Genomic DNA, 25,134 nt, shown 5'->3' on the forward strand with positions numbered 1-25,134 from the left:
AGAGGCTGTATGGTTGTATTTTCATCACCGGCCAGCTGAGCTGTGTGCCTGTCATACTCGCAGTCTCCCCTCCAGTGACAGCTGCATTGACAACATGTTATACTCCACATTGATTTTACAGTTAAGGAGCTGATTGTGATATATAGGGATTTTAAGAATTCAGCTGAGAGGCTGACTTTTGCCTTTTATCATTCCATTAAAATTTTATAACCATCTTTTTCATGTCATTTCATCCATGAATTCTTACTTTAGAAAGTGATAGCTACTGCTGTGAGCATAACTTTCCTCATGTTCAGAGCTTTTTATTGTATTAGCAAACTACCCCAATTATAGTTATTACTCATGTTTTACATAATTGTGGTGACCCTTTCAACCATGCAGTAGTAGGCCAGTTGATTTGTATATAGAATTAGATGATTCGGCTTATCATTTTAAAACACTAAATTGAAAGGGTGCCAGGAGTCAGGTTTTAACACTTCCCTAGCCAAAGGAGCTAATTAAGCTGCTTTCAGCTTCCTCTCCAGAATTACACAAGTTAAAGGACCCTTCTGCAACAAGAGCAGGGAGCCCACTCAACCAGAGCAGGAAGTTAATAAAATGTATGCTGTCTTTTAAGGGGAAAAATCATGAAATTGAAATTGAACATCTCTTCTTTTCCCAAGATAAGAGATCATCTTTAAGAAAAGGCTGCATTCTTTGGGAGTTTGAAGTGCAAGTTCACCTCATTATCATGGATGTTTCACCCATAATGCTATCATCATATTCAGGAGAAATAAAAGACTTATCCCCCCTCATCACAGAGAACAAACTGCATTATTGTTGTTTCTTTTCCCTGAAGAAGCTCACAGTTTGATAGTTCACATATGAGGAATAATTATGCAAGACCCTGATGAAAACCCTAATAGAAAATATTCTGATTTTTAAGTGTATATTATTCTCTTTGGGGATGAGAGGGTGAGATAGGGTTAGACATTAAAGACTTGAATCTCCACCATTGATTTTATGAAACCCAATCTCAGGGGATTTAGGGTTTTTTTTAGATTTCAAAACAACATTGATATCTTACAAGACTCACACTTGCTTTTCTCTGGGAAATAGCTAAATCTAGGTGACAAGTATAAACAAGAAAGGAGCGATATCCCCATTTTGATAGAATAATTGCTACTGCTACTATATATGAGAATGCAAAAGTAAAAAATGTCACAGTGTTTTTCAGAAAACTTTAAAATGAAAGCTAACAACAGACTAAAACGGAAAATGTGATCCACACCAAGATTGCTGTTTTGTTATTGTTGTTGTTGTTGTTGTGTCTGTGTATGTGTGTATGTGTTTCTCTTCTCAAATAGGATGGATTACCAAATTGTCAGAAATAGCTTGATTTCAGGGTTAGCTCACTGTAACGTCATCCCCCTCAAAAAGTAATTATGATTCTCCCATCAGTCCTGTTGGTGACGAATATGTGGGTCCTGTTGTGTGAAAGTGGGTTCATATAATCATCTCTCATTGCAGCCACTGGCTTTGCAAAGCAGTGGTTGCATCTGAAATTTAAACCTTTGGTATAACACTGAATTGCATACACACACTCACATAATCAACACTGTTTTAAACAATTACTAAATCCAAGTGTATCTTTTTTAAAGATTTTCAATAAAATCTAATGTTCACAGAAAAATACCATAAATGTCAAAATTGCTGTGGGCAGAAAAGGGGGATATAGTATTTTCTTGATCTGTTGTAGCAATTTATAGATTTCAGGCCGTGGTTTATAAGAATGCTAAATGTTCTGGAATTACAGCTGTTACTGATCAGTGATTGAGCCAGATTTGTGTTATTGCACCATGTTCTTGCTTGTACCTAGAGAGCAGTAAAGCCTCAATATAATAAAAAGCACCTGCATTTTAAATGAAATTTCAATTGAAAAACTTAACAGCCCTTCAAATTGCAGAATTTAACGCAGCCCAGTAAAGCTTAAATAACACTTTGCCTCCGCAGGCTGAGGGGTTTGCATTCAAGGTGACTTGATTGTGTCGCATGGTGAAATTATTTACAATTAAGGAATTTCTCTGGAGGGCTGCAGAATATTTGCTGTTCCACAACACCTATGCAGGCATATGGTGGGCCTTTTTCAGTATTCATGGAGCCTCCTGAACCTTTATGATAATTGAATCAGTTAGAGTGCTGAGTGGAGTAAGCATAAAACCTGTTAACCTAAAGGTCAGATCTGTGCATTGTTTATTTATCAGTAGGTGAAAGAGCTAAATCGGCAGCTTCTGTCACAGTCACAGTAAAAAATCACCTATAATATTAACAGGGAGTAGATAAATTGCAAAACATGGATTAGAATGATAAACAGAAGCAAGTATAATATGGAATATATAATGAGAGATGCCAAAGGATTTTACTGGGCTGTAAAATATTCAGGTTTGTTATGATAGTGTTATTGATTATAATTACTAGGGCTCTAGAAAAAAATGTGGTGGAGGCTAGAACTTTGGTAACAACTGCCCTTTATTTTTTAAAAAAACTTACTATATTTTAACCATTAACTTTAATAAAAATAAATTATTTTGATAAAGATCTTAGAGAGGAAAATGGCAATTGCAGTGTCAGAATATTAGACGAGTATTTCACACGTGAGCAAAGTAATCATACTCCTTGTCTTTACAGCACTTGTTTACTTATTAATCTTTGTCAAATGTTCATTTTCATACCCGTATTTAAAAGTTAGCACTCATTTTAGCTTTATTTGAGTAGATATGGGAAGTTTCCTAGAGATTTTACATCTTGGATTTATTTGACTTTATAGAACCTGGACCTATAGATCCTCCGATTATTCTGGATGTGAACTCAAGAATGATGTTGGTCACCTGGCAGCATCCTTCAAAATGCAATGGGGTTATTACCCATTATAACATTTATCAACATGGCCACCTGTACTTAAGAACTTCTGGAAATGTCACTAATTGCACAGTGATCCATTTAAACCCATATACTGCCTATAAGTTTCAGGTAGAAGCCTGCACTTCAAAAGGATGCTCCCTCTCTCCAGAGTCCAAGACTGTATGGACACTTCCAGGGGCACCAGAAGATATCCCAAGCCCAGAGTTGTTCTCTGATACGCCAACATCTGTGATTATATCTTGGCAACCCCCCATTCACCCCAATGGCTTGGTGGAGAATGTCACAATTGAGAGAAGAGTCAAAGGAGAGGAGGAAATTACTACCTTGGTGACTCTGCCAAGAAGTCATTCCATGAGGTTTATTGATAAGACTCCTGCTCTTAGCCCATGGACAAAATATGAATACCGTATACTAATGAGTACTCTTCATGGAGGTACAAATAGCAGTGCTTGGGGAGAAGTTACCACAAGACCCTCACGACCTGCTGGAGTACAGCCACCTGTGGTGATGGTGCTGGGACCTGAGGCAGCCAAGGTACGATACTGAGTCTTCTGTCTTCTCAATAGACTTAGGAATTTACCCTGGATTGACTCTGTGTTGAACAGAGCCATCTGCTGACTAAACAAACGCATTTGTTGTTTTTAGGCATTCACTGGAGAAACTGGCTTTTGGCCTTTGGCCCAAACGATCTTGAATTCGATGTCAGTTTTTCATTTCTCCCTGTATCCCCTTAATTATATTGTTGAGATGCTTCCATTTGCCTCGCACACCTGAAATACTTTGAATGCCACAATGGGATGCTTAGCTTAACCACCACGTCAGATTTAAATAGATCAGAAAATGAGAAGAGATGGGAAAATACGGAGGAATGAATTAGCATATTAACAAAATTTCCCATCACAAATATTCTGATATTTTACAATAATCAACGAATCAAAATGATGGAGAAAGAAATAAAAATAGCACATTAATGGATTATCTAGAAAATGTTCCATTATTCACCTCATTCTACTGGGAATGAACTCTAGAGGACAGGATAACTACCATTGTTTTGGCTGGCATACAAACTTCATTCAAGGGAAATTAGTGTAACCAAACAGGAGGGAGTTTTGTAGCTTAGAAGCCTCTTTTGTGTAAATACACACATGCTTCCATGGATTCAGTCTTGTACTACTGCCAAAAGTGTTGGTACAGTAGCTTGCTCACCAGAGCACAAAACAAAGGACATTTGCATAACAGCAAAGTTCATCTGTTGAAATTATTACTTGGATCTATGTTGTGTGTTCTCTCTCCCCCACCAAAAGCAAACTCTAGGTGATGCTAAACAGTGTAAATTGTTGAAGAAATTTAAATTAACCTACAAATCAAAAACTTTTTTAAAAAAGTCTTTATTAGTTTTAATATGAGTCTGGTCAAAGTGACATGCATTTTTAATTAAAATATTAAAATAAAAATATTAAACTTGTGATTAAATACCAAAAGGAAAATAATTTCAAGTATATGATATATAATGTTTATTATATACACATGTGTTCAGCAGTCATAAGAATTGCTCCTCATTCAATGTAAAAACAAAATTAAAAACCCAAACAAACCAACCAACCTAGTGGTATTAATCATTACAGAAATGACTATTCAATCCTGGGGGAGTTTGCAAAACTTTGGTAGCAGTACCAATCAATGTGATGCAACATAACAAACACAGTCCCTTCAGAAAAGCAAAGTTGCATAATGAACATTGTTCTGGATTCTTTCTAACAAAAATTTAACAGCTAGGCATTGCGGATTGCAGTAGATCTGAAAAAGAACAAATACTTTCAGAAGAATAATATACTCAATGCACAATTCTATTCAATTCAACACATAAACGACAATCAAAAGTATACAGAACAAGTTGCCTGGCTATTTTCTTTTTCTTTTTCTTTTTTTCCTCTTTTGATTTTGTAATGCCATCCAGGAATGAGACAATATACGTGACTTGTCAGCTTGCTAGAGAAGTTTAGATTAGCAAGCTAGGGAGCAGAATTCTCACAGGCACTCACCTGAGGCCCACAAGGCATTAGGAACTCCGGGTCAGGAATCTAAAAGTCTCTAAGAAGGTGCCTGGGGTGTTTGAATGTTGCACACTAGTAATAACTTATAAAAATTCACACTTTTAGGGCAGGCACAGTGGCTCAAGTCTGTAATCCCAGCACTTTGGGAGGCCAAGGTGAGAGAACTGCCTGGGCCCAAGGGTTCGAGACTAGCCTGGACAACTTGATGAGACCTCGTCTTTACAATAAATCAAAAAGTTAGCTGAGCATGGCAGCATGTGCCTGTCGTTCCAGCTACTTGCAAGACTGAGGCAGAAGGAGCGCCTGAGCCCAGCAGGTTGAGGCAGCAGTGGCCATGAGCATGCCACTCCACTCCAACCTGAGTGACAGAGCGAGACTCCAACTCAAAAAAATAAATAAATAAAAATTCACACTTTTTACTTTTTTATTACATAACTAGGAAATAAGAAGTTATCAATAAAGATGATCCACAGGAATATTTAACTGAATCTTGCATTTGATGCTATATACTATTTTAAAAGTATAGAAAATATATTTTTGCTTTAGTGTTATTGGCTTAAATTATATTCAGAAAGAACTTAAAACTTTACCCAAGTAAATGTTCTAGTGATACAGCTTATCTGGTAAACAGGGGTATATGACAGCTAAACAATAACTTCTCTTCATAAAATATAAGGTTTAAAAGTCAAAATTGCTAATAGATAAAATATTTATGAAGAATAACAGAAGGATAGTCATTAATGCATTGGTTAAGATATTAATCCAACATTTGCCACATAGAGGTTTTTCAAGTATTTGGATGGATGAAGGATGTTGTCAATAATATTAGCAATAACAATAATAAATTCCATTTTATTAACATTTATTGAGCATCAATAAATGAGTATACTTCTTTACAAGTGCCTCTTTCAGGCACTAGGAATACAAGAATTCAAAATAAAGTTGATAGCCTCATGGAGCTTATATTTTGGACAGAATGAAAACAAATAAACATATACTATGCCCAGAAGTGACAGGAACTCAGAGGAAAACAACAAATTGAGCTCAGAGAAACAAGGAATGCCATCTGATAATGTAGAAGATAATAAAGAGAGTAGAACTGGTATTTCACTCAGTTTTGTCTCATTTTTTACTGTATGTTCTTTTCTCTGTACAGTGCAACCTGTAAGAATTATGTCTAATTAGGAGAAGCAAGAAAAACTACACATACTTGGGTTATGTAGAAAACAAATCTAAAATATCATATTAGTAAGTATAAAAGGAAATGATATAACTTGGTATCAAGAAAGTAAATTGGAGAACACAGCAGTGTAGATCAAAATCATATTCTTGGCCAGGCTCAGTGGCTCGGCCTGTAATCCCAGCATTTTGGGAGGCTGAGGCGAGTGGATTGCCTGAGCCCATGGGTTTGAGACCAGCCCGGGCAACTTGGTGAGACTTCGTCTCTACAATAAATAAACAAAAATTAGCTGGGTGTGGTAGTGTGCACCCGTAGGTCTCGCTATTTGGAAGGCTGACGAGGAAGTATCACTTGAACCCTTCAGGTTGATGCTGGGTTGGCCATGAGTGTGCCACTGCACTCCAGCCTGGGTGACAGAGTGAGACTCCAACTTTAAAAAAAAAATCATATTCTTAAACTTATATTTGATTACAAGAAAAATAAATATAATGTCAAAGAGATTGTGTAGATTGTGTTATCTGGAAAAGTGAAAGTCATGCACTTTTATTTGATAATTAATCACTTAAGGAATTTCATTTTATTTTATGAAGTTGGTAAAAATGCTCTACCAAGACCTAAGAGGGATAACTTGATAACAATATAGACTAATTTAATACATGAATATAGATTCAAAAATTTTAAATAAAAGATTACCACACTGAGTTAAGAAGTATATTTAAAAGAATCATGTATTAGGAAAAATTTGATTTGATTTCAAAAATGTAAGTATGGTTCAACATCAGGAAGTTTGTCAATATACTTCCTACATCAGTCAATTAAAGGAGAAAACACATATGATTTTATCAATAGATGTAGCAAAAGGACTTGTAAAATTCAGCAACCACTTCTAACAAAAATTTAAAGTAAAAGCATATTAGGGAGATGGCTTTTAAATGTATAGACTGCTGCACTAAAGCTCTTGAATTGAGACTAACATGAAATAAAACAGAAATAACCAATTTGAAGAGCTGCAATACAGCAAAAAACTTATTTTATGGTGATATCACAAGCCTCTAAGCCCTGGTGCCACTGTCAACTTTCTCACAGTTAAAGCAGAATGAAAGAGAACAAATCTGCCATTCTCAGCTCCTCTTAACACATAAAGTCCTTACTCAGCTCAGACAACTGAAACCACCAGCCTAGGTATATATGCCACAAGGAACAGTGCCACCCAGGCCACACCCATGTGTAACTTCACTCTGCTGTGTGCACTTAGCATCATTCATTTATAGGCTTAATAATAAGCCCAAGTGAAAGGAGCTGAGTCTTACTCATCATTCTCATCTACTTTTAAAGATAGGTCAATGTTTGACGTCTACTTAAATTACAACATAGACCAACAAAATTAGAAATATCTAACAGAAGGAAATAAAATAATAATGACAACTGATATTTATTGACTTCATATTATGTTCCAGGAATTGCTTTCATTTAATCCTCAATACTACTCTGCTATTATGTTCATTTTAGAGACAAGAAGACTGAGACTTGAGACATTGCATAACATGAATAAGATTACTTAAGAAGTCAGCATTGGGATTCACACTCAGGCAGTAAAGTTCCAGAGCCCACACTCTTCTCTACTTGTTTACACAGTAACAAATAGAAATATGCCATTTCCCTGGTTGGAAGGACTTGACTCCTTAACAAGTCAATTCTCCCAAAATTAACATATAAACCTAATGTCATTCACATCAGAATGCCAATAATGTTTTTGGTTTCTTTGATTTCAAACTGGAAAAATGATTTTAAAATATAAATGGAAGACTAAATGATCGAAAATATTCTAGAAAATTCAGGAAGAAAAGAGTAGAGAGGTAATACTTTCTTTAATATTTCTTTACTTGCTCTAAAGCCACCAAATTACAACAATATGACATTGGCATAAAAATAGACAAAAGGCCATTGGAACAATTTAGAAGTTTAGATATAGATACAAGTGTGTGTGGAAACATTTATTATTGTAGGTAAAAGTGACATTTTATTTCACTGGTAAAGATGGCTTACTTTAAAAATGACACTGACCTAGTGGAAAACTGCCAGGGTAGATGGGATTGACAGTAGTGGGAAACAGCCGGGGCAAGGAGAACACCTCATCAACAAGGGTACCTGCATAATGAACATTTGTATCCCTAACCCCAAATTGTACCCCACATCTTTAAAATAAAAAAAATTTTAAATGACACTGACCAAACTGGCTATCCATATGTAAAGTTACGGTAGACTTCTCTATCATATCGTAACTAAATTCCCATAAATTAAAAATGTTAATGCTAAGAAAATTAAAAGTTTAGAAGAAAATAAGGGATAATTTAATATAAAGGTAAGAAAGCCCTTTCTAAAAAAAAAAAAAAAAAAATGAAACTCGGTAGCTTTAAAAGAAAAGATATGTAGCTTGAAAATAACTTGATTGGGTTTTTTGCAAGGCATAAGATCTCCTCCCCCCAAAATTTTAAACTCTGAAAGATAGATTAAGAAAATACAATTGTAACATATATTACAGAAAATTGATTATTTCCTCCTAATATACAAAAAACTTCTAATAATTTATAGTACAATAATAATATAATAGAAAATAATAAAAAAGACATACAAATAATCAATAATATTCAAATAGATTTATACCTTACAAAAAGTCAGAGGAATACAAACTAAAGAAATAAATAATGTTGGTAAAAACTAAAATTAGAAAATTGTAAGAGTTTGTATAGATACCAATCACTGATACTTTTATTGTTTGTGATAAAGTGAATTATCTCAACTTTTTCAGAAAGTTACTCATCAATGAAGATCATGCTTAAGCAAGCATTTACCTTTTAGCATAGTAATTCTTGCTAATCTATCCAATACAAAATAAATACAATGGTATATATTACATACATTTTCAAATATTGTTTGTAGTAGTAAAATAATGTCAATAGGATAACAAATAATGTGTTTTCAGCCATGAATGGAATATTATGCAACAGCAAAAAATGATAGATTATGTCCGTAATCTTAATGTTAGGCCTGAAAAGTAAATTGAAGCGTAATGGGAATAGAATATATTTTTTCTGTACATTTTTTTTAGTTAAAAAGAGAGAGAGAGAGTCCTGACATATTGTGAGTATATTTGCTTTATTTATATGAGCATACAAAACGTATGCAAGAATACACTGCAAGCTATTATCCTTTCGCTTTGGGATGGTAGAACAGAGAGAGGAATGGAAAGAGGTTAGGGTTGTAATTAATTTTTCCTTTATACATATTTATACTCTTTCTTTGATTGTGAAACACAAATATAATATTTGAATTAAAAATTAATACCAATAATCTCAGAAAGAGGAAGGCAATTTTGAAAGAGAACTTTAATTTTATTTTAACAAATATCTATTGCACATCTTATTTTGTATGAAAAGTTTTGCCAGGAGGTCGGTTGTTAAGAGGAATTGCTATGCTGTATAGAGTCAAATATTTCCACATGATCTTTCTTTATAGGACATTTATATTGCCTATTGATTAAGTAGTCTTAGAATTATGCAATCTTATGTCTAGACATGTGGCAAGGATTGTCTTTTCACATTAGACATGAGGATTCCAAAGGCCAGAGATGTTACATGCTTTGCTCAATGTCACACAGATTTAATGACAAAGCTTGGATTCAAATTTTAGAGACATTTATCAAATCTTAGCCCATTCTCACTCAACCCAGTACATCAATCTTTGTAAATATCTTTATTTATAAAATTCTTTAAAATGGTTTGATGGAGTTAAATAAGTAGATTATAGTGTTTATATGTACTATTCTTTTCAGGTATAAAGCCAATCAATTAACCTACATGTGTAAGTTTCAGGGAACTTTGAAGGTGGTGTGATTTGTTAGAGCCATTCTTCAGGTGTCTAAAAGAGATGATAAAAGTCAGCACCTCCTTAAACACCTAGGCAACTATTTACTTGTCCTGTTTTCTGAAGACTTACAATAACAAAACAGGAAATGGAAATCTAAATAATTAAGAGTGACTCAAGTAAAAGAAGTCATCATGATAGGGAAGCTGTCTCTAAATTAATTTTATTTAGTGAAAAATTATTATTCTGTTTAAACTTTTCCATGTAAAATTATTATTTTCGATAACATATTTCTTGCTTATTCAGGCCAATATGTTCTCTGGTATGAATGTTTAGGGATGTGACAATTTTTCTCATCCTTCCTATGAACAGTGAATCTGTGAAAAGTCATGGGAAATTAAACTGACCTACTGAAAGTTTAATCTTGTATATTTTGGCTGAACATACAATAGTAAATGTGATCTTAAGCATAGAAATGAATAGAATACAATATTTATCTAACTGATTCCTTAAAAATTGTGGCAACATTTATTTTTAATATTTTCCAAAAGATATATTTTTTCTAAGTTTGTAACTTTTTAAAAATACTGAGAAAAATAACTAATTTCTAGTTGTAAAATATTTATAGTAGAGAAAATTATTTTTTTGATCTTCAAAATGACTATTTCCAGAGTCATTACATCAAGTCTCTTAATATCTGTTGATAGATATCTTATTCAAATTTCATTTCATGAACATTTTTTCTCAGCCTCAATTCCAGGCTCCAATCAATTCACTGTTAGCTCAGTTACTAACAGCAGCCCCTCTCCTAAGTTTTAATTCTTTCAAGTGCTGCCAAGCTCCAACCTGAACTCTCAAAGTATTCTGATCGGAGAGGCAAGAAAGTCATATTCCTCAAATCAGTCAGGTTGAATTAAGCTGTGATAGCTCTTCCCTTTTTCACTGACATTACAAATACCAGGAAGCTCCCTGAGTTTGACCTTGACTTTCATTTTTCAGGTCCACAGAGTTTTGCACCTCCAAAATAAACAGAACCCTTTGCCTGCTCTACAACCTTTGCTTGCTTGCTTTTGTTGTTGCTGTTTTATTCTGTTTTGTTTATCTTTTCTGGATGCTGACAAATCCTATATGATTATAAGGAACACATCTAAAACTTTTCTTCATCCTAGCATCTCTTCTTAGAATGCTCCAAGACGTTTTCAAGTTAAGCTTAACAATAATTTCAGCCCATATAGTAAAATTTAGATAACTACTGGCCCATTACTAATTTAGTTATAAATTACCACAGTAATCATCAAGCAACTGCCCAATGGTGGGAGCCCATTTTTTTCACCAATAACTTAAAAAATTCCTATGAAAATCTCAGGTTATATTCCTCCTAGAGAAAACTTTTTCTCCTTGATTTAAGATAAAATTATGGTTAGACCTTCTCTATTTTAACTACGTCTTAATGTTTCAAAATAACTATGATGCTAAGAAAAAAATATAATCTAAGGAGTCATGACTACAATTACTTACTGAATTCCATCTCTGTGTGCTTAGCACTAAATTAATATACAATTTAGCCCTGCTATTCAGAAGCTTACAGACAGGGAGATGGAATATATATCCTAGTATTTATATAAGGAACACCAAATGGTAACAATAACAGAGATGAAACAGTATAACATATAAGTAAGACATTTTTGAAATGGCCTATGCACATTTTCCTAGGGTCCTTTTCTTCACAGGAACATAAGTGTGTTACTACTATGCTCTTGCAAAATTTAACCAGAAAATAAAACAAATTTTAAACATTGTAGTATTCTATTACAAAATGTTACTTTTGCGGGTGATGCTCACATCCATGTGTTAGCTCATCCTTTGCTTGACTTTTTAAAAAGCTTTCTATATGTCTCTTATCTTTCTGAGAGTAGGATGTGTTATTATTACCTTACTTGCTAAATTATGTACAAGTAAGATTCAGGAGCCGGGCTCGGTGGCTCAGCCTGTAATCCCGCGCCTTTGGGAAGCTGAGGTGAGTGGATTGCCTGAGCCCGTGGGTTCGAGATCCACCTGGGCAGCAAGACCTCATCTCTACAATAAATCAAAAAATCAGCTGGGCGTGGTAGCGCATGCCTGTAATTCCGGCTACTTGGAAGGTTGAGGCGGAAGGATCACCGGAGCCCAGCAGGTTGAGGCTGCGGTGGCCGGGAGCGGCCACTGCACTCCAGTCTGGGCGACAGAGTGAGACTCCAATTCAAAACAACAACAACAACAACAACAACAACAACAAAAGCAAGTAAGATTCAGGAACTCAATTGTGTATCCTCAGAAAATCAAATAATGACTTCTCTCACCCTTCAAAAAGAGTGACTTATTTAGCATGCACACTAACAGTGCAAAGCAATGAGTTATGATGTTTCATTTAATTGAGTTATAAGCAAGAAAACTATCAAATCCTGCCATTGCCCTATTGATGCATGTGGACGTGTGAATTTTCTCTATGTGTTTGCTCTGTGTCCTTCAGAACACCCACAGTGGAGATGAATCACTAAGGTGTGTATTAGTCTGACAGTTCTAGAAAGTATCAAGACTAAAAGCTAAATCCAGGAAACAGCATTTCATTTAGTTCCTGGTGTACTGTTAATTGATCCCAAACCCTTCATTACTGTCTGATGCAAAGGGCTAAGTTGAAAGTAGGCATTTAGAAAATGACTTAACTGAAAATAAGACAGAGCAAAATTCTAGGCCTTATGAACTTCAGTTGCTCTCTTCCTGTACTGTCACACTGATTCTAGTTTATATTTTTATTTCAGGTCACTTGGAAACCCCCACTCATCCAGAATGGAGACATGCTTAGCTATGAGATCCGCATGCCTGACCCTCACATCATAATAACCAATGTGACATCCTCAGTGTTAAGTCAAATAGTTGCTCATCTGATTCCTTTCACTAATTATTCTGTCACCATTGTTGCTTGCTCAGGGGGTAATGGTTACCTTGGAGGGTGCACAGAGAGCTTACCTACCTATGTTACCACCCACCCCAGCCTACCTCAAGATGTTGGTCCACTGTCAGTGATTCCACTAAGTGAGTCGTACGTTGGGATTTCTTGGCAACCACCATCCAAGCCAAATGGACCCAATTTGAGGTAAGAGAAGGTGACTATGATTTTAGGTTTTGCTATGGTTTTATCACTCCAGGAAGTGAGGTTGGAGGCTTAGCCTAACATATAAACATAGAACTACTTTTTTATTGGCTATCCTCTGACTCATAACTTTCATACAATATCATTTTGTATCTCTTAACTTATATGCCGCCATAAAAGTTTATCAAAGTAGAAATATCATGATCATGTGAAGAACTAAAAGCCTTTGAAACAACAATCACTATTCTGTAAGGATTCGCTACATAAACTTTCTCTTGATTTTAAAGTATATTTTTATTGTATGTTAGGTAAACCTGATGCATGTTTTATATCATACATTTGCACAAATATGCCTCAAAATTATGAAGTTAATGCAATAATTATTTGGCATATTATTATCCAGAAACTTGTGGAGAATGTGGTCAGGAATACAGATAAGATGAAAGAAAAGAGTTGTGATTTTGAATGGCTTTGTAACAACCTGAGCTAGCTACTTGCCCAAGAATATGGAGTTGATAATATTATCATTGTTTATAAAGTATTGATGGTAGAAGTCTTAGGAAATAATTAACTTGATAAGCTTTTTGTATTTCTACTTTGTGTGAAACTGGCAATGAAGATTTAGCCAATCTGACATAAAAGAAATTTAAAATGTTATCATTATTGCAGATAATAATACAATGTAAATATAGCTGATTGTTTCAAAATAATTGAATGTATGAAACTTGAGCCAGAAAAAAGTATTTAAAGGAATAAACTTCATGATTGTAAAGTTAAGATGTTATTCCTTATATTTACATGTACATATCACACACACACATACCACAAAACCTGAATTTTGGTAATCTCAACATTAGTTGAGATAATCCCGCTGTTCCTGCTTGTCTTTTGCTTTAGATATGAGCTTCTGAGACGTAAAATCCAGCAACCACTTGCATCAAATCCCCCAGAAGATTTAAATCTGTGGCACAATATTTATTCAGGAACTCAGTGGTTTTATGAAGATAAGGGTCTTAGCAGGTGAGATTACAAAAACTATAAAAACAAATGCTGGCATTTAGTTCTGGGCATGTTGAATAGTTCAAAGTATCTTAGTGTCTTCATTGTGTGAACATGTTATCAGTCATGCAATAAAACATGTTTGGTTATTATCTGTGGCATTAATCATCAAACTGTAACAGTCAGCATGTTTAATATTTGCCATCTTAACTGCATGCTTAAAATAAGCTTTTTGAAGTTGAACTTGTAGGTGTTTGAGCCTTAGCCTATTGCCTTTGTCACAGCTCTATCTAGATATGAAACTTAATAGAGAAATTTGGACACATTGAACATATACAAACCTGGGGAAGTGACTGGGCACTGGTAAAACACTTGGAATTTCTGGGAAGTAATTGATTATAAGTCATTGATTCAGTCCACAAAAAAATATTTAGTAAACAGGATTGGAACTTGAAATAATTAATCTACATTTCAAATAAATTAAGAAAGAGTAAATAGGTTATGTCAGAAAAGAATATTACATGAGAGTTAGGAGATCCAGGTTCTGTTTGATGTTGTACTGGGGAACTAGCTTTGTAACCTTAGGCCACAAAACTTAACTTTTTAAAAAGCATTTAACTTCTCTGGGCTTCACATTTGTTGCCTATAAAACGAGGTGATTTGATAGGATTGAATGATTTCTAAAGCTTCCTGAATATAAGCAATGCAATCAACTTTCAAAAGACATGAATGTCATTTTATGAGAACTTCTCAATCGTATTTTTCAATAACTTTTCTGTCAGGGTGGCTAATTTTTCTAGACCCCCACTGCATAGCTATAGTTTGAACCCTGTTGACAACTGCAGCCTTTCCTCCTACCCCTTTCTCACTGAGACCTCTGTGTCCCTGCCACATTTGTTCAGTATCTTCAACACACAACACTCGCTCACTCAGTTTCTCCCATAGCTGCCTTTCCTTTTCCCATTACCTAACTAGATCATCCTCCAAGCTGGCCTCTAGGTCTCTTCCTCTAGGAAGACTTACTTCCCTGCCCACTCTCTTGCTGGTCAGAATCAGCACCCCTTTCATGTATTTCCATAGGACATCCTCTAACATATTACTGTTATTGTAATGGCTGGCCTGGCTGCTTGTCCGGACACCACATTATATTATCAGACCCACCACAAGGCAGGGGCTTTGTCTTCATGGCGTCTCTATCTTCAGTCTCTAGCAGAGACTGGGCACTCGGACACTTGTTAAATGATATAATAAGTCAACTCAACCAAGGGTTGGTTATTTAATTTCTCTGTACCTTAGGAATATTAGGTGGGGAGTTATTCTCTTTGAGGAATGGGCAAAAGTAAAGAAAATTATCTTGTCCATCTTGAAGGGTTGTGGTAGAAAAGCATTCTAGCTATTGAAAGATGATTGGACAGAGGCAACATAGAAATCTAACCAAGCCACAGAATGGACTATATGAAGTTGCCACTTTCATAATTCAAAATTGGTCAGTTATTAGCAGGTCCCTCTTGTTCAACCTAAACTATAGACATTATACTATTCTCAACTATTTTTGATTCATTATTTACTTAATTAGGTATTCCTATATGATTAGCACTTAAGTTGAAGAAATTCATTTATTCAGCAATTCATTTTTGCTTACTATATGCTGAGGCACTGTGATAAGGGACAAAAGATGAATACAACATATTCCTTGCCCTCAAATAACTCACAGTCTGGTGGAAGAGCCCTCCCTGCTCACCACAGGGAGTATGGTATATGTATTAATTGCTATTGTCACAGCTATCTACAGACACACCAATTCTGTCTAGGGAAATCATTTTACAAAGTAGCTTTTTATGATCTGTGAGCTCTAGGTGTCTTAAGTAAAACAATTTCCAAAAATACATAGAACCTAACTCTGACATTACTGAAGCTGAGTTTTAGCCATGAAATGTTGGGTAGAAGTGCAAAATAGGTTTCAGAAAATTCACTGTGTTCTTTGTACAAAAGAAGAAAGAAAGAAAGAAAGAAAGAAAGAGAGAGAGAGAGAGAGAGAGAGAGAGAGAGAGAAAGAAAGAAAGAAAGAAAGAAAGAAAGAAAGAAAGAAAGAAAGAAAGAAAGAAAAGAATACTTATTAAAGAATGAGGACCAAGGCCATAAACTGAGTTTTGAATTTTTAGTGATTCCTCTAGGAATTCTTAACGAGAGATTCAAATCTAAGATTTAAGGAAATAAAGTTAAATCCCCACAAATTAAGTTGAAACATGATTTGAAATAAACATACCCATGACAGCTGCTTCTGGAAGGGAAGTGTGCATATAACAAATTGTGCTGAGGGGATATTTTGACTAACTTCATAATGCTGAATATCAAGTGATTTTTTTTACCCTGCTGGGTCTAGCACATTTTTTTAAAATTCAAATAACCACTACATCCTTTGACTACAGCGTATGGTAAAAAATATATATATACATATATATGCATTTATTCTTAACATTCAAAATAAATGGCATGAATCTTCATATTAATATTTTGAGAATCTCTTTTTCTAGTGCTCTACCTTTGTAAATCAAAAAAAGCCTGGTGTCTCTTTAGCCCAAGGAGGTGTCTCACAAATCTGAGAGAAACCCAGAAATTAGTCCACTGGTGGGCACTACATTCTTCTATTATAAGAGTGTGATCTTGTTTGGCCAGATGGTACCACTGCTCACCTTGACAGATGGTACCACTGCTCACCTTGTCTCGTTGGTGGGCTAGCAGTCTCTCAAATTGTAGAGGGAGACAGAAGAAACTGAGTATTCGATGCATGTTGCTGCATACCTGTGTTACAGCTCCTTAATGCTCCCTCTCTTTGGCCTATATTTATTTTGCTCATGTATTTGTTTGACTGCCTATGTTTTCTTGGGTTTTTAATTGAATTCTAATATCTGTAGAAGGAATATGTAATTTTTCTGTTCTCCCCATATTCCACCACTCCCTATTTTCTTCCTAACTTACATCTACATCCATAAAGGGAGCACTGAAGTGTTTCATTGACTTGATATTACCATAGCTACATTTACAGTCAGCTTTTAAATAACATTTCTCTTGATATAAAAATAAAATTAAGATTTAGTAGGCATCTCTTTATGAATATATTTGTGAGAGTAAATATAAATCAAAGCCAATTTTCCTGCTCAAGTGGTCTATTTTGGTTAAGTATATGTTTATAATATATTTTAAAATACCAATTTAATATCATATTATATCATATTCTGAAATTCAGATCATTCTAATAGTTTTTTCTTTTATATCTACATGTACTAAGCAGAATATTAAGCCAATTGCCCAGATAACTTAATTCAAACAAAAATACTTTCTGTTCTTATGGTTATTTTAAAGCATAATGTTTGTCTAAATTACACAGCTGGTTGCTTTATTATTGAATTTTGCTCTACCTGTATACACATGAACTCAGTGTGACTACAGGCTTATACTACTTGTCAGCTTCTAACTTTTCTTTCTTAATGATTCTGTGCAAAGTAGCCAAGTTATGGTTGTTGGGGGAACTATAAACTTTGGGTTTCCTGACATTTTCATCACTTGGAAAATCTGGTGAACGTGCTGTTATCGTCTGAAGCTGCCAATGTGAGGCAGACTAGGTTTAACAAGAGGGCGGCGAACTCCTTCATTTCAAGCATCAATCTACCCTTACAATTTTCAGTACTTAACACTGCCTTGGTTCCTAAGTGATCAGATAAAACTGCTAAGAACACAGTACAGCAAGGCCTCCTTTTTGTTGTGGATTTAAAGAGGAACAAGATAAAAGAAATAATAAGGTTATTTTACTATTGTAGGGAAAATACTGACTTGTAGATTATAATAATTTCTGTCATTAAATTTATAAAGGAAGGTCTGTTCTTACTCCTGTTCCTTTCAATTATCTATGAGTTCCTCAGAGTATTTCTTTTGCAATGACAGTTTGGATGGAGACCTCTGTGTGGTTCCTCAAGAATCTATTAATTGTATTATATTTAAATGAAAACATTCAAAACGAATACATTTTCGCCTTCTTTTTCTTTTTCTTTTTTTTATACAAAAACAATTTTACTTTCAATCATGTAGAAACTTTAAAGTTAGAAATTAGCAGTTAGTTCCAGAAGCCCCAAATCTTTTCAATGGTAGACACCTTTATACTTTTGTGATTCCAGTGATGCACAGTTATGTAAATATGTTCTAATTTCCACAAGCAAAGGGAATTTCATTAAGTACCTACATATATGCTTATGCAAATAATGTTAACTTTAGCTTTGTCCTAACTGGTAAACAATCTCCTAGGCTGTTTAGACACAATGTTCTCGGGAAATGGTAAAGGCAGGGTAAGAAAGGGCTCCAACTCTAAACCAATAGCATGATGCATATGCAATGCTTTTGTTCATAATCTTCATGACTAATTCACTCCATCATCTTATTTTTCTTTTCTTTTCTTTTCTTTTTTTTTGAGTTGGAGTCTCACTCTGTCGCCCAGACTGGAGTGCAGTGGCCACTCCCAGCCACCGCAGCCTCGACCTGCTGGGCTCTGGCGATCCTTCCAGCTCAGCCTTCCAAGTAGACGGAACTACAGGCGTGCGCTACCACACCCAGCTTATTTTTTGATTTATTGTAGTGATGAGGTCTCGCCAAGTTACCCAGGCAGGTCTCAAACCCGCGGCCTCAGACAATCCACTCACCTCAGCCTCCCAAATCTTTTTTTTCAAAGGATTGGACTTGTTTGTTGTAAGATTTAAATACTTAAGCTAAATATATAATAAAATCTAACTTTAAATATTGCTGACAGATTCTAATAAGTACTTTTAAACCTACTATAATAAAAAACTTTTCAAGTCCTAAAAAAGGATGTCATTTCTGTGGGGGATCATATTTGAAAGAATGTAACTTTTGTTTCACTCCTTTGTAATGAACTTAAGTGCTCAGATGACATTTTTATCTTTGCTAATAGACTGGGAAAGACTAGGTTAGTTCCATGACACATGGTCCTGTAACATAAATATATTCAGGTTGTAGCCATTAAATAAAAAATTTAACTTTGCACATAAAAAGTGTGAGAAGAAGGAAGGTCTTCTCCTACCACTACCAAGGTAAGGTAGATCATGTTAATTTACTCCTTAATATCAAAATGTGAAAGAAAGTTGGGTCTAGAAACAAAAGCCAACTTTTGTCAACATTGGTGTACCATTTCCTATCAAAGCATTTAATTCAAAATAAGTGAAAAGTATTTCACATTCAAATTAAATTGGCCACAGTGTTTTTCTCTACTGGTTTTTTTTTTTTTTTTTCTTCAGTGCTCTAAATTCATATCATGCTGTCTTTTCTAAGTATCATCTTATTAAATGTTACTTCGTGAAAAATGAGCTTCTAAATTTGGAAGGATACATTTTTCCATAAGACGTTTTACCCTGTAATATTTTTTGGGGGGTGGGAAACGACATTATTTGTCTATGTTTCTTTTTCATGTTGATGACATAGTAGAACAAAGATGGAAATTACAGCAAAATTATTTTAGGTGTGACATTCTAGTAGTTTAAGTGTAGATAGCAACAGAAACATAGTTGAAACTTCCACTCACAATCTACAACATATCACATTATAAAAACTTTCAAGAATAATAATATTACTCTTCAATTTCAAAAGCAAAACTTTTCAGTACCATTCTTAGAATCAACAAATAGATTTAAAGAAAGTGTATCTACTATCAATAAAAATTCAAATAATTGCAGATTTAAGCAAATGGAAACAAGATGCATTTTTATGCTTGCTTATTTATCTATTCCCACAAAGGTTTTAAAGACCTAAGGAACAATATACTATATGAGGTTTCTCAAATCCTCACTCGTGTGATATTTTACTCAAGCATACTTTGGCTTGTGGCAGAGATGAGGAAGAGTTTGTGGAAGAAGCAAGTAAATGGCCTGCATTTTCAGAATCATGATTTATATTGGTGACAATATTGACACATGAATTCTGTTAGGACATCAATAAAGTTGACACATTTTTAATTCTGATGAAAATAACCCGAGGCATTCTGCAGCTGCACTGAAGAATTTTATTGGTTCCCCAAACATATCAGACCTTTTCAAGATACGGGCCTTCACACATTTTGCCCTGGAATAATATATTTTGCTCTACACATGTCTTCAGTAAACAAAATACCACTTGTCATCAAAACCTAGCCCAAATGTTACCTCCTCTGTGAAGGCTTCCCCAGTTAGGTAAGGTTAAATTAGATGCTCCATTCAATGTGTTCAAAGAAAAAGGAACAAACAAATATTTTATGTGTTCTCATTTTAAAACATTTCTGTAAAAACTTATATGTACTATGGCTTCAGAAAGACAGATATCAATTACATTATGTCTGACATCTGACATATTGGCAGAATCCAATAAACATTTTTGAATGAACAAATGAATGAAGGAAGTGATGTATCATACATGAAAGATCAATATAAATTGTTTTCAGTACATTTTTAAAAGAAACACTTTTCTGAGTTTTAGTAAGAATCATTTTTTTTCTCTTGGATAGGTATATTTTTTTGTCCCTAACCTACCAAATTATATGTGACCTGAAATTTTTGACACTAAATGCTTTAGTAACTATGAAACATCAATTTATTCATTTATAAATTATCTATTCAGTAAATAAAGAGATTAAAAGCTGCATCATTTAAACAGATTCTAATGTTCTAATTCATTTAAGTAATAACAACTGAATCTGGAAATGAGAACAGTCCCATAAGCAAGATTTAAATATATATTATATTTTATAAGGAAGATTACCACAATCATGTCTATGACACAACAAAATTTTTTATTTGTTGTCTGCTTGGGGAGCATAGGAGAAAGAGATGGAGCATTGTCTCAAAAAAATGACTCATTGCCAGACTCAGTGGCTCTGCCTCTAATCCCAGCACTTTGGGAGGCCCAGGCGAATGGATTGCCTGAGCCCACGGGTTCAAGACCAGCCCGGGCAACTTAGCAAAACCTTGTCTCTACAATAAATCAAAAATTAGCCGTGCGTGGTAGCACATACCTGTAGTTGCGGCTACTTGGAAGACTGAGGCAGAAGGATTGTGGAAGCCCAGCAGGTCGACCCTGGGGTGGCCATGAGCGTGCCACTGTATTCCAGCCTGGGTGACGAAGTGAGACTCCGACTCAAAAAGAAAATGAATCATTTAGAGAAAGACAATTGTAATAGCCCAATATTCTTAAATTGACCTACAGACAGTTGAATTTACTGACTACATTATAGACTTAATATAAGTATTCATTACTTTGCAGACTTCAAAAGGTATTTCCTACAGGGTTTGAAATGGTACATTTTTCAAGACATGCCTAGGAAACATAATTAGTATTTAGGGAAGTATGTATATATTTACATATATATATAAATTTTGCCATGAGTATTTAATGCCAATTGATCTAGTATTTTTCCTTTAAAAGTATTCTTTATTATTATTGTCCCATTTTATATCAACATTCAACACTTAATCCATCTTTAAAAAACATATCCATAGAATGAATGGAAAAACCATTCATTGAAGCCAATGAATACATTCTTTTCAGATTTGAAGTAGTGAAATATGAACCAACACATACATAAAGACAACTTCTAGGTATTCATCCTTACCAAATAAAGATTTTATTTCAGATGAAATAAAAACAGAATTTTTTGTATTTCAGAGAATTCAAGGTAATTCCTTTAAATTTTAATGAAAGTTAAAATGCAGAAGACAAGTGTATAACATCAAGTGAAATACTCACTGATAATTAACTATAAAAATAAGTAGTGGGAAGAAGTTAATATTGGAACTAAAGAAACTAGATGCCCATCTAGCCCTGTTAACTAGCTGTGCAAACTTAGGCAAATCCACTCAGTTTCTCAAGGTCTGGGGTTTTTGCTTTTTTTTTTTTTTATCTGTAAAATGTAGCCAACACTTTATTATTTGAAACAGGAAAACTCCAAAGCCATCTTTTACTCTAAAATTTTAGTACTACCTTGAAAACAGGCATACAAATTGGACATGACCTGAGTTTCTTCTGTGAAGGCATAAATTGTCTATTTCAACCATTCCTAAATTATAGTGAAATGCCTTAAACTGTCAAAAGAGCTAGGACCCAACAGAATGTGTTTACAACTAACCATTTCACTGTCACCTGATGCTGTTAATTCCACTTGTAGAAAAGAACCACAAACATGGTATTATTGTAAAACTATCAAGTCTATTAATTGTATAAAAGCATAAACATGTGAAAGACAAATTTAAATATTGTAGGAGAGGAGATTCGGCATCCAGACTATAGCTAAATTTCTTTCAAGCCGTTTTATGAAATAAAATGTAATTATACGTATTTTACCCAGGGAGAGAGCTAATGAAGCCAAGGTCGCTGGTTCAATTCCCATGTGAGCCATTAGCCTCATTTCATTCCATTGTCATAGGCTTGCTACCCTCTTAACCTCGACTCACCATCCTTCATATTCATACTAGTGGTTGCCAAGGAAATTTGACCAGACTGTTTGGATGCATAAGCAAAAATCTCTCTCCTCTGCTAGAAATATAATTCAAAGGTCAAGCCCCAGTGATATGACATAATTCAAGTATGGACAGACCAGATTATCATTATGAGTGTTGTTATTATTACTATTGTTATTGCTATTATTATTATTATCACTATTATTTTGGCAGTATAACATCATGGTTAAAGGAGCTGGCTCTGGAATCAGACCATCTATAGTTGAATCCCAACTTCCTAGTTGTTAGCTCAATGACTTGGACAGATTATTTATCTCTTTGAGACTTTTTTCTTCATTTTTAAAAATAGGTATTATAATATCAACTTATAGCAGGGGTCTCCAACCCCCAGGCCACAGACCAGGCCACATAGCAGGAGGTGAGTGGTAGATGAGCAAGAGAAGCTTCATCTGCATTTACAGCCACTCTCCAATGCTTGCATTACCACCTGAGCTCCCTCCTCTGTCCGGTCAGCTGTGGTGTTAGGTTCTCAAAGGAGTATGAACCCTGTTGTGAACTGAGCATACAAGGATTCTAGGTTTCATGATCTTATGGGAATCTCATGCCTGATGATCTGAGGTGACTGAAGCAGTGATGCTAACACTGGGGAGTGGATGAAAATCCAAATTAACACTAGCAGTGAGATTTCACTGCACAGAGACCATGATAAATCAATTATTTGCAGACTCATATCAAAACCTACCAGTTGATGTACTTCAATAGTACAGCTGCATCTGGTGGCAGGATTTAAGTCAGAATCTGACACTTAATTCAGTCCACAAGTGGTTAGCCCATTATTTTATTAACACGTCCATCCACACCTCTTTCCTGCTGTGCACACTTGTCTCAGTCACAGTTTTGGGAAGCCCACAAGCTAACCCTAGCCAAAATGAGTAAAAAGTGTCACTGGAGAGCTTCACTGAAAAAGGGGGAAGACCCAATGATGAGACAGCAGAAGAGTCTAAGAGTGCCAACAAAAAGAAAATGGCATTTCAGAGAAAATATCAAGAGTCCTACTTAAATTACAAGTTCATTGCAACAGGCGATTCACATTCTCCAACCCTGTTTTGTATATTATGTAGCGACCAGTTATCCAACCAAGCCAAGGAAGCTTCAAAATTGTTTTGCCACATGAAGACCAAGCACCTTATGTTAAAAGACAAGCCTTTGGAGTTTTTCAAAAGAAAAGGGGGAAAAAGTGATCATGAACACAAGCAATTAATGAAAAGCATGACTTCATCAAATGTGTCTGCACTGAGAGCATCATTCTTAATGGCTAACAGCATTGCTAAAACTGAGAATGCCTTTACTGTAGTTGAACATTTGTTGTGAACTTTTAGGAGAACATGCAGTTCAAAAGGTGTCACATGTTTTTCTTTCAGCTAGCACCATACCTAGACGAATTTGTTAAATAGCAGAGGATATTGAGACACAGTTGTTAGAAGGGATTAATGAGTCATGGTACACAATCCAGGTTGACAAGTCTACCAACGTTGACAACAAGGCAACAATGCTTGTTTTTTGTGTGATTACTTTTCAGAAGGATATGCGCAGGGATATGTTATTTGCACTTTTGTTGCCAACCAATGACACAGCTGTAGAACTATTCAAGTCTTTGAATGATTACATATCAGGAAAACTGAATCAGTCATTTTTTGTTGATACATGTATAGATTGTCTGCCATGACTGGACAGCTTTCTGGTTTCATTACTCAAGTCAAAGAGATAGCTTCTGAATGTGAGTCTATGCACTTGTGTCATCCCATAGAGAAATGCTGGCCAACCAAAAAATGTCACCTAAACTTAATAACAATTTGTAGGATTTGATTAAAATTATCAACCACATTAAAGTACAGGCCCCTAACTCATGTCTTTTCACAAAACTCAGTGAGGAGACGAATGCAGAACACACACTTCTCTTATACACAGAAGTGAGATGGCTTTCTAAAGGTAGAGTTTCTGAGTTACAAGGGCTGCTTCATAGATTTCTTTTAGAAAAACAGTCACCACTGGCAGCACATTTCGGTGACACAGAATGGACTGAAAAACTTGCTTTCTTGTGTGACATATTCAACCTAATCAATGAACACAATCTGTCACTTCAGGGGAGAATGACAACTGTGTTCAAGTTGGCACATAAAGTGGCTATATTCAAAGCCAGACTGGAATTATGGGAGTGATGAGTGAACACTGGAATTTTTAACATGTTTCAAACATAAGCAGAGATTTTGAAAGAGACTGAGCCAGGGCCTTCTTTCACCTAGCTGATGCATGATCACCTATCTCAGCTTTCCAAAGAGTTTGAGCATTACTTCTCAACCACAAAAGACCCTCAAACCGGGAAGGAATGGATTTGTGACCCATTTATGAATAAGCCAAGTAAATCGACTTTGTCTATAACAGAAGAGGATCAACCGCTTATGATTGCACATGACAGTGGCCTTAAAAGTAAGTTTGAGACAACTTCAAATTCCCATA

At 35.0% G+C, this 25,134-nt stretch overlaps 1 protein-coding gene across 1 annotated transcript in view; it reads left to right on the plus strand.

The window, feature by feature from the left end:
* Positions 1-25,134, plus strand: part of LOC103255181 (usherin) — a 465,104-nt gene that overhangs the window by 195,969 nt on the left and 244,001 nt on the right. Inside the window, exons 21-23 of the mRNA XM_008053149.2 lie at positions 2,807-3,435; positions 12,798-13,132; positions 14,027-14,149. Coding sequence (XP_008051340.2) covers positions 2,807-3,435; positions 12,798-13,132; positions 14,027-14,149 — 1,087 coding nt within the window. The remainder of the gene's footprint in view (positions 1-2,806; positions 3,436-12,797; positions 13,133-14,026; positions 14,150-25,134) is intronic.

The sequence above is a fragment of the Carlito syrichta genome, unplaced genomic scaffold, assembly GCF_000164805.1.
Source record: "Carlito syrichta isolate Samal-C Ts95f unplaced genomic scaffold, Tarsius_syrichta-2.0.1 Scaffold287916, whole genome shotgun sequence".
Classification (NCBI taxonomy): domain Eukaryota; kingdom Metazoa; phylum Chordata; class Mammalia; order Primates; family Tarsiidae; genus Carlito; species Carlito syrichta.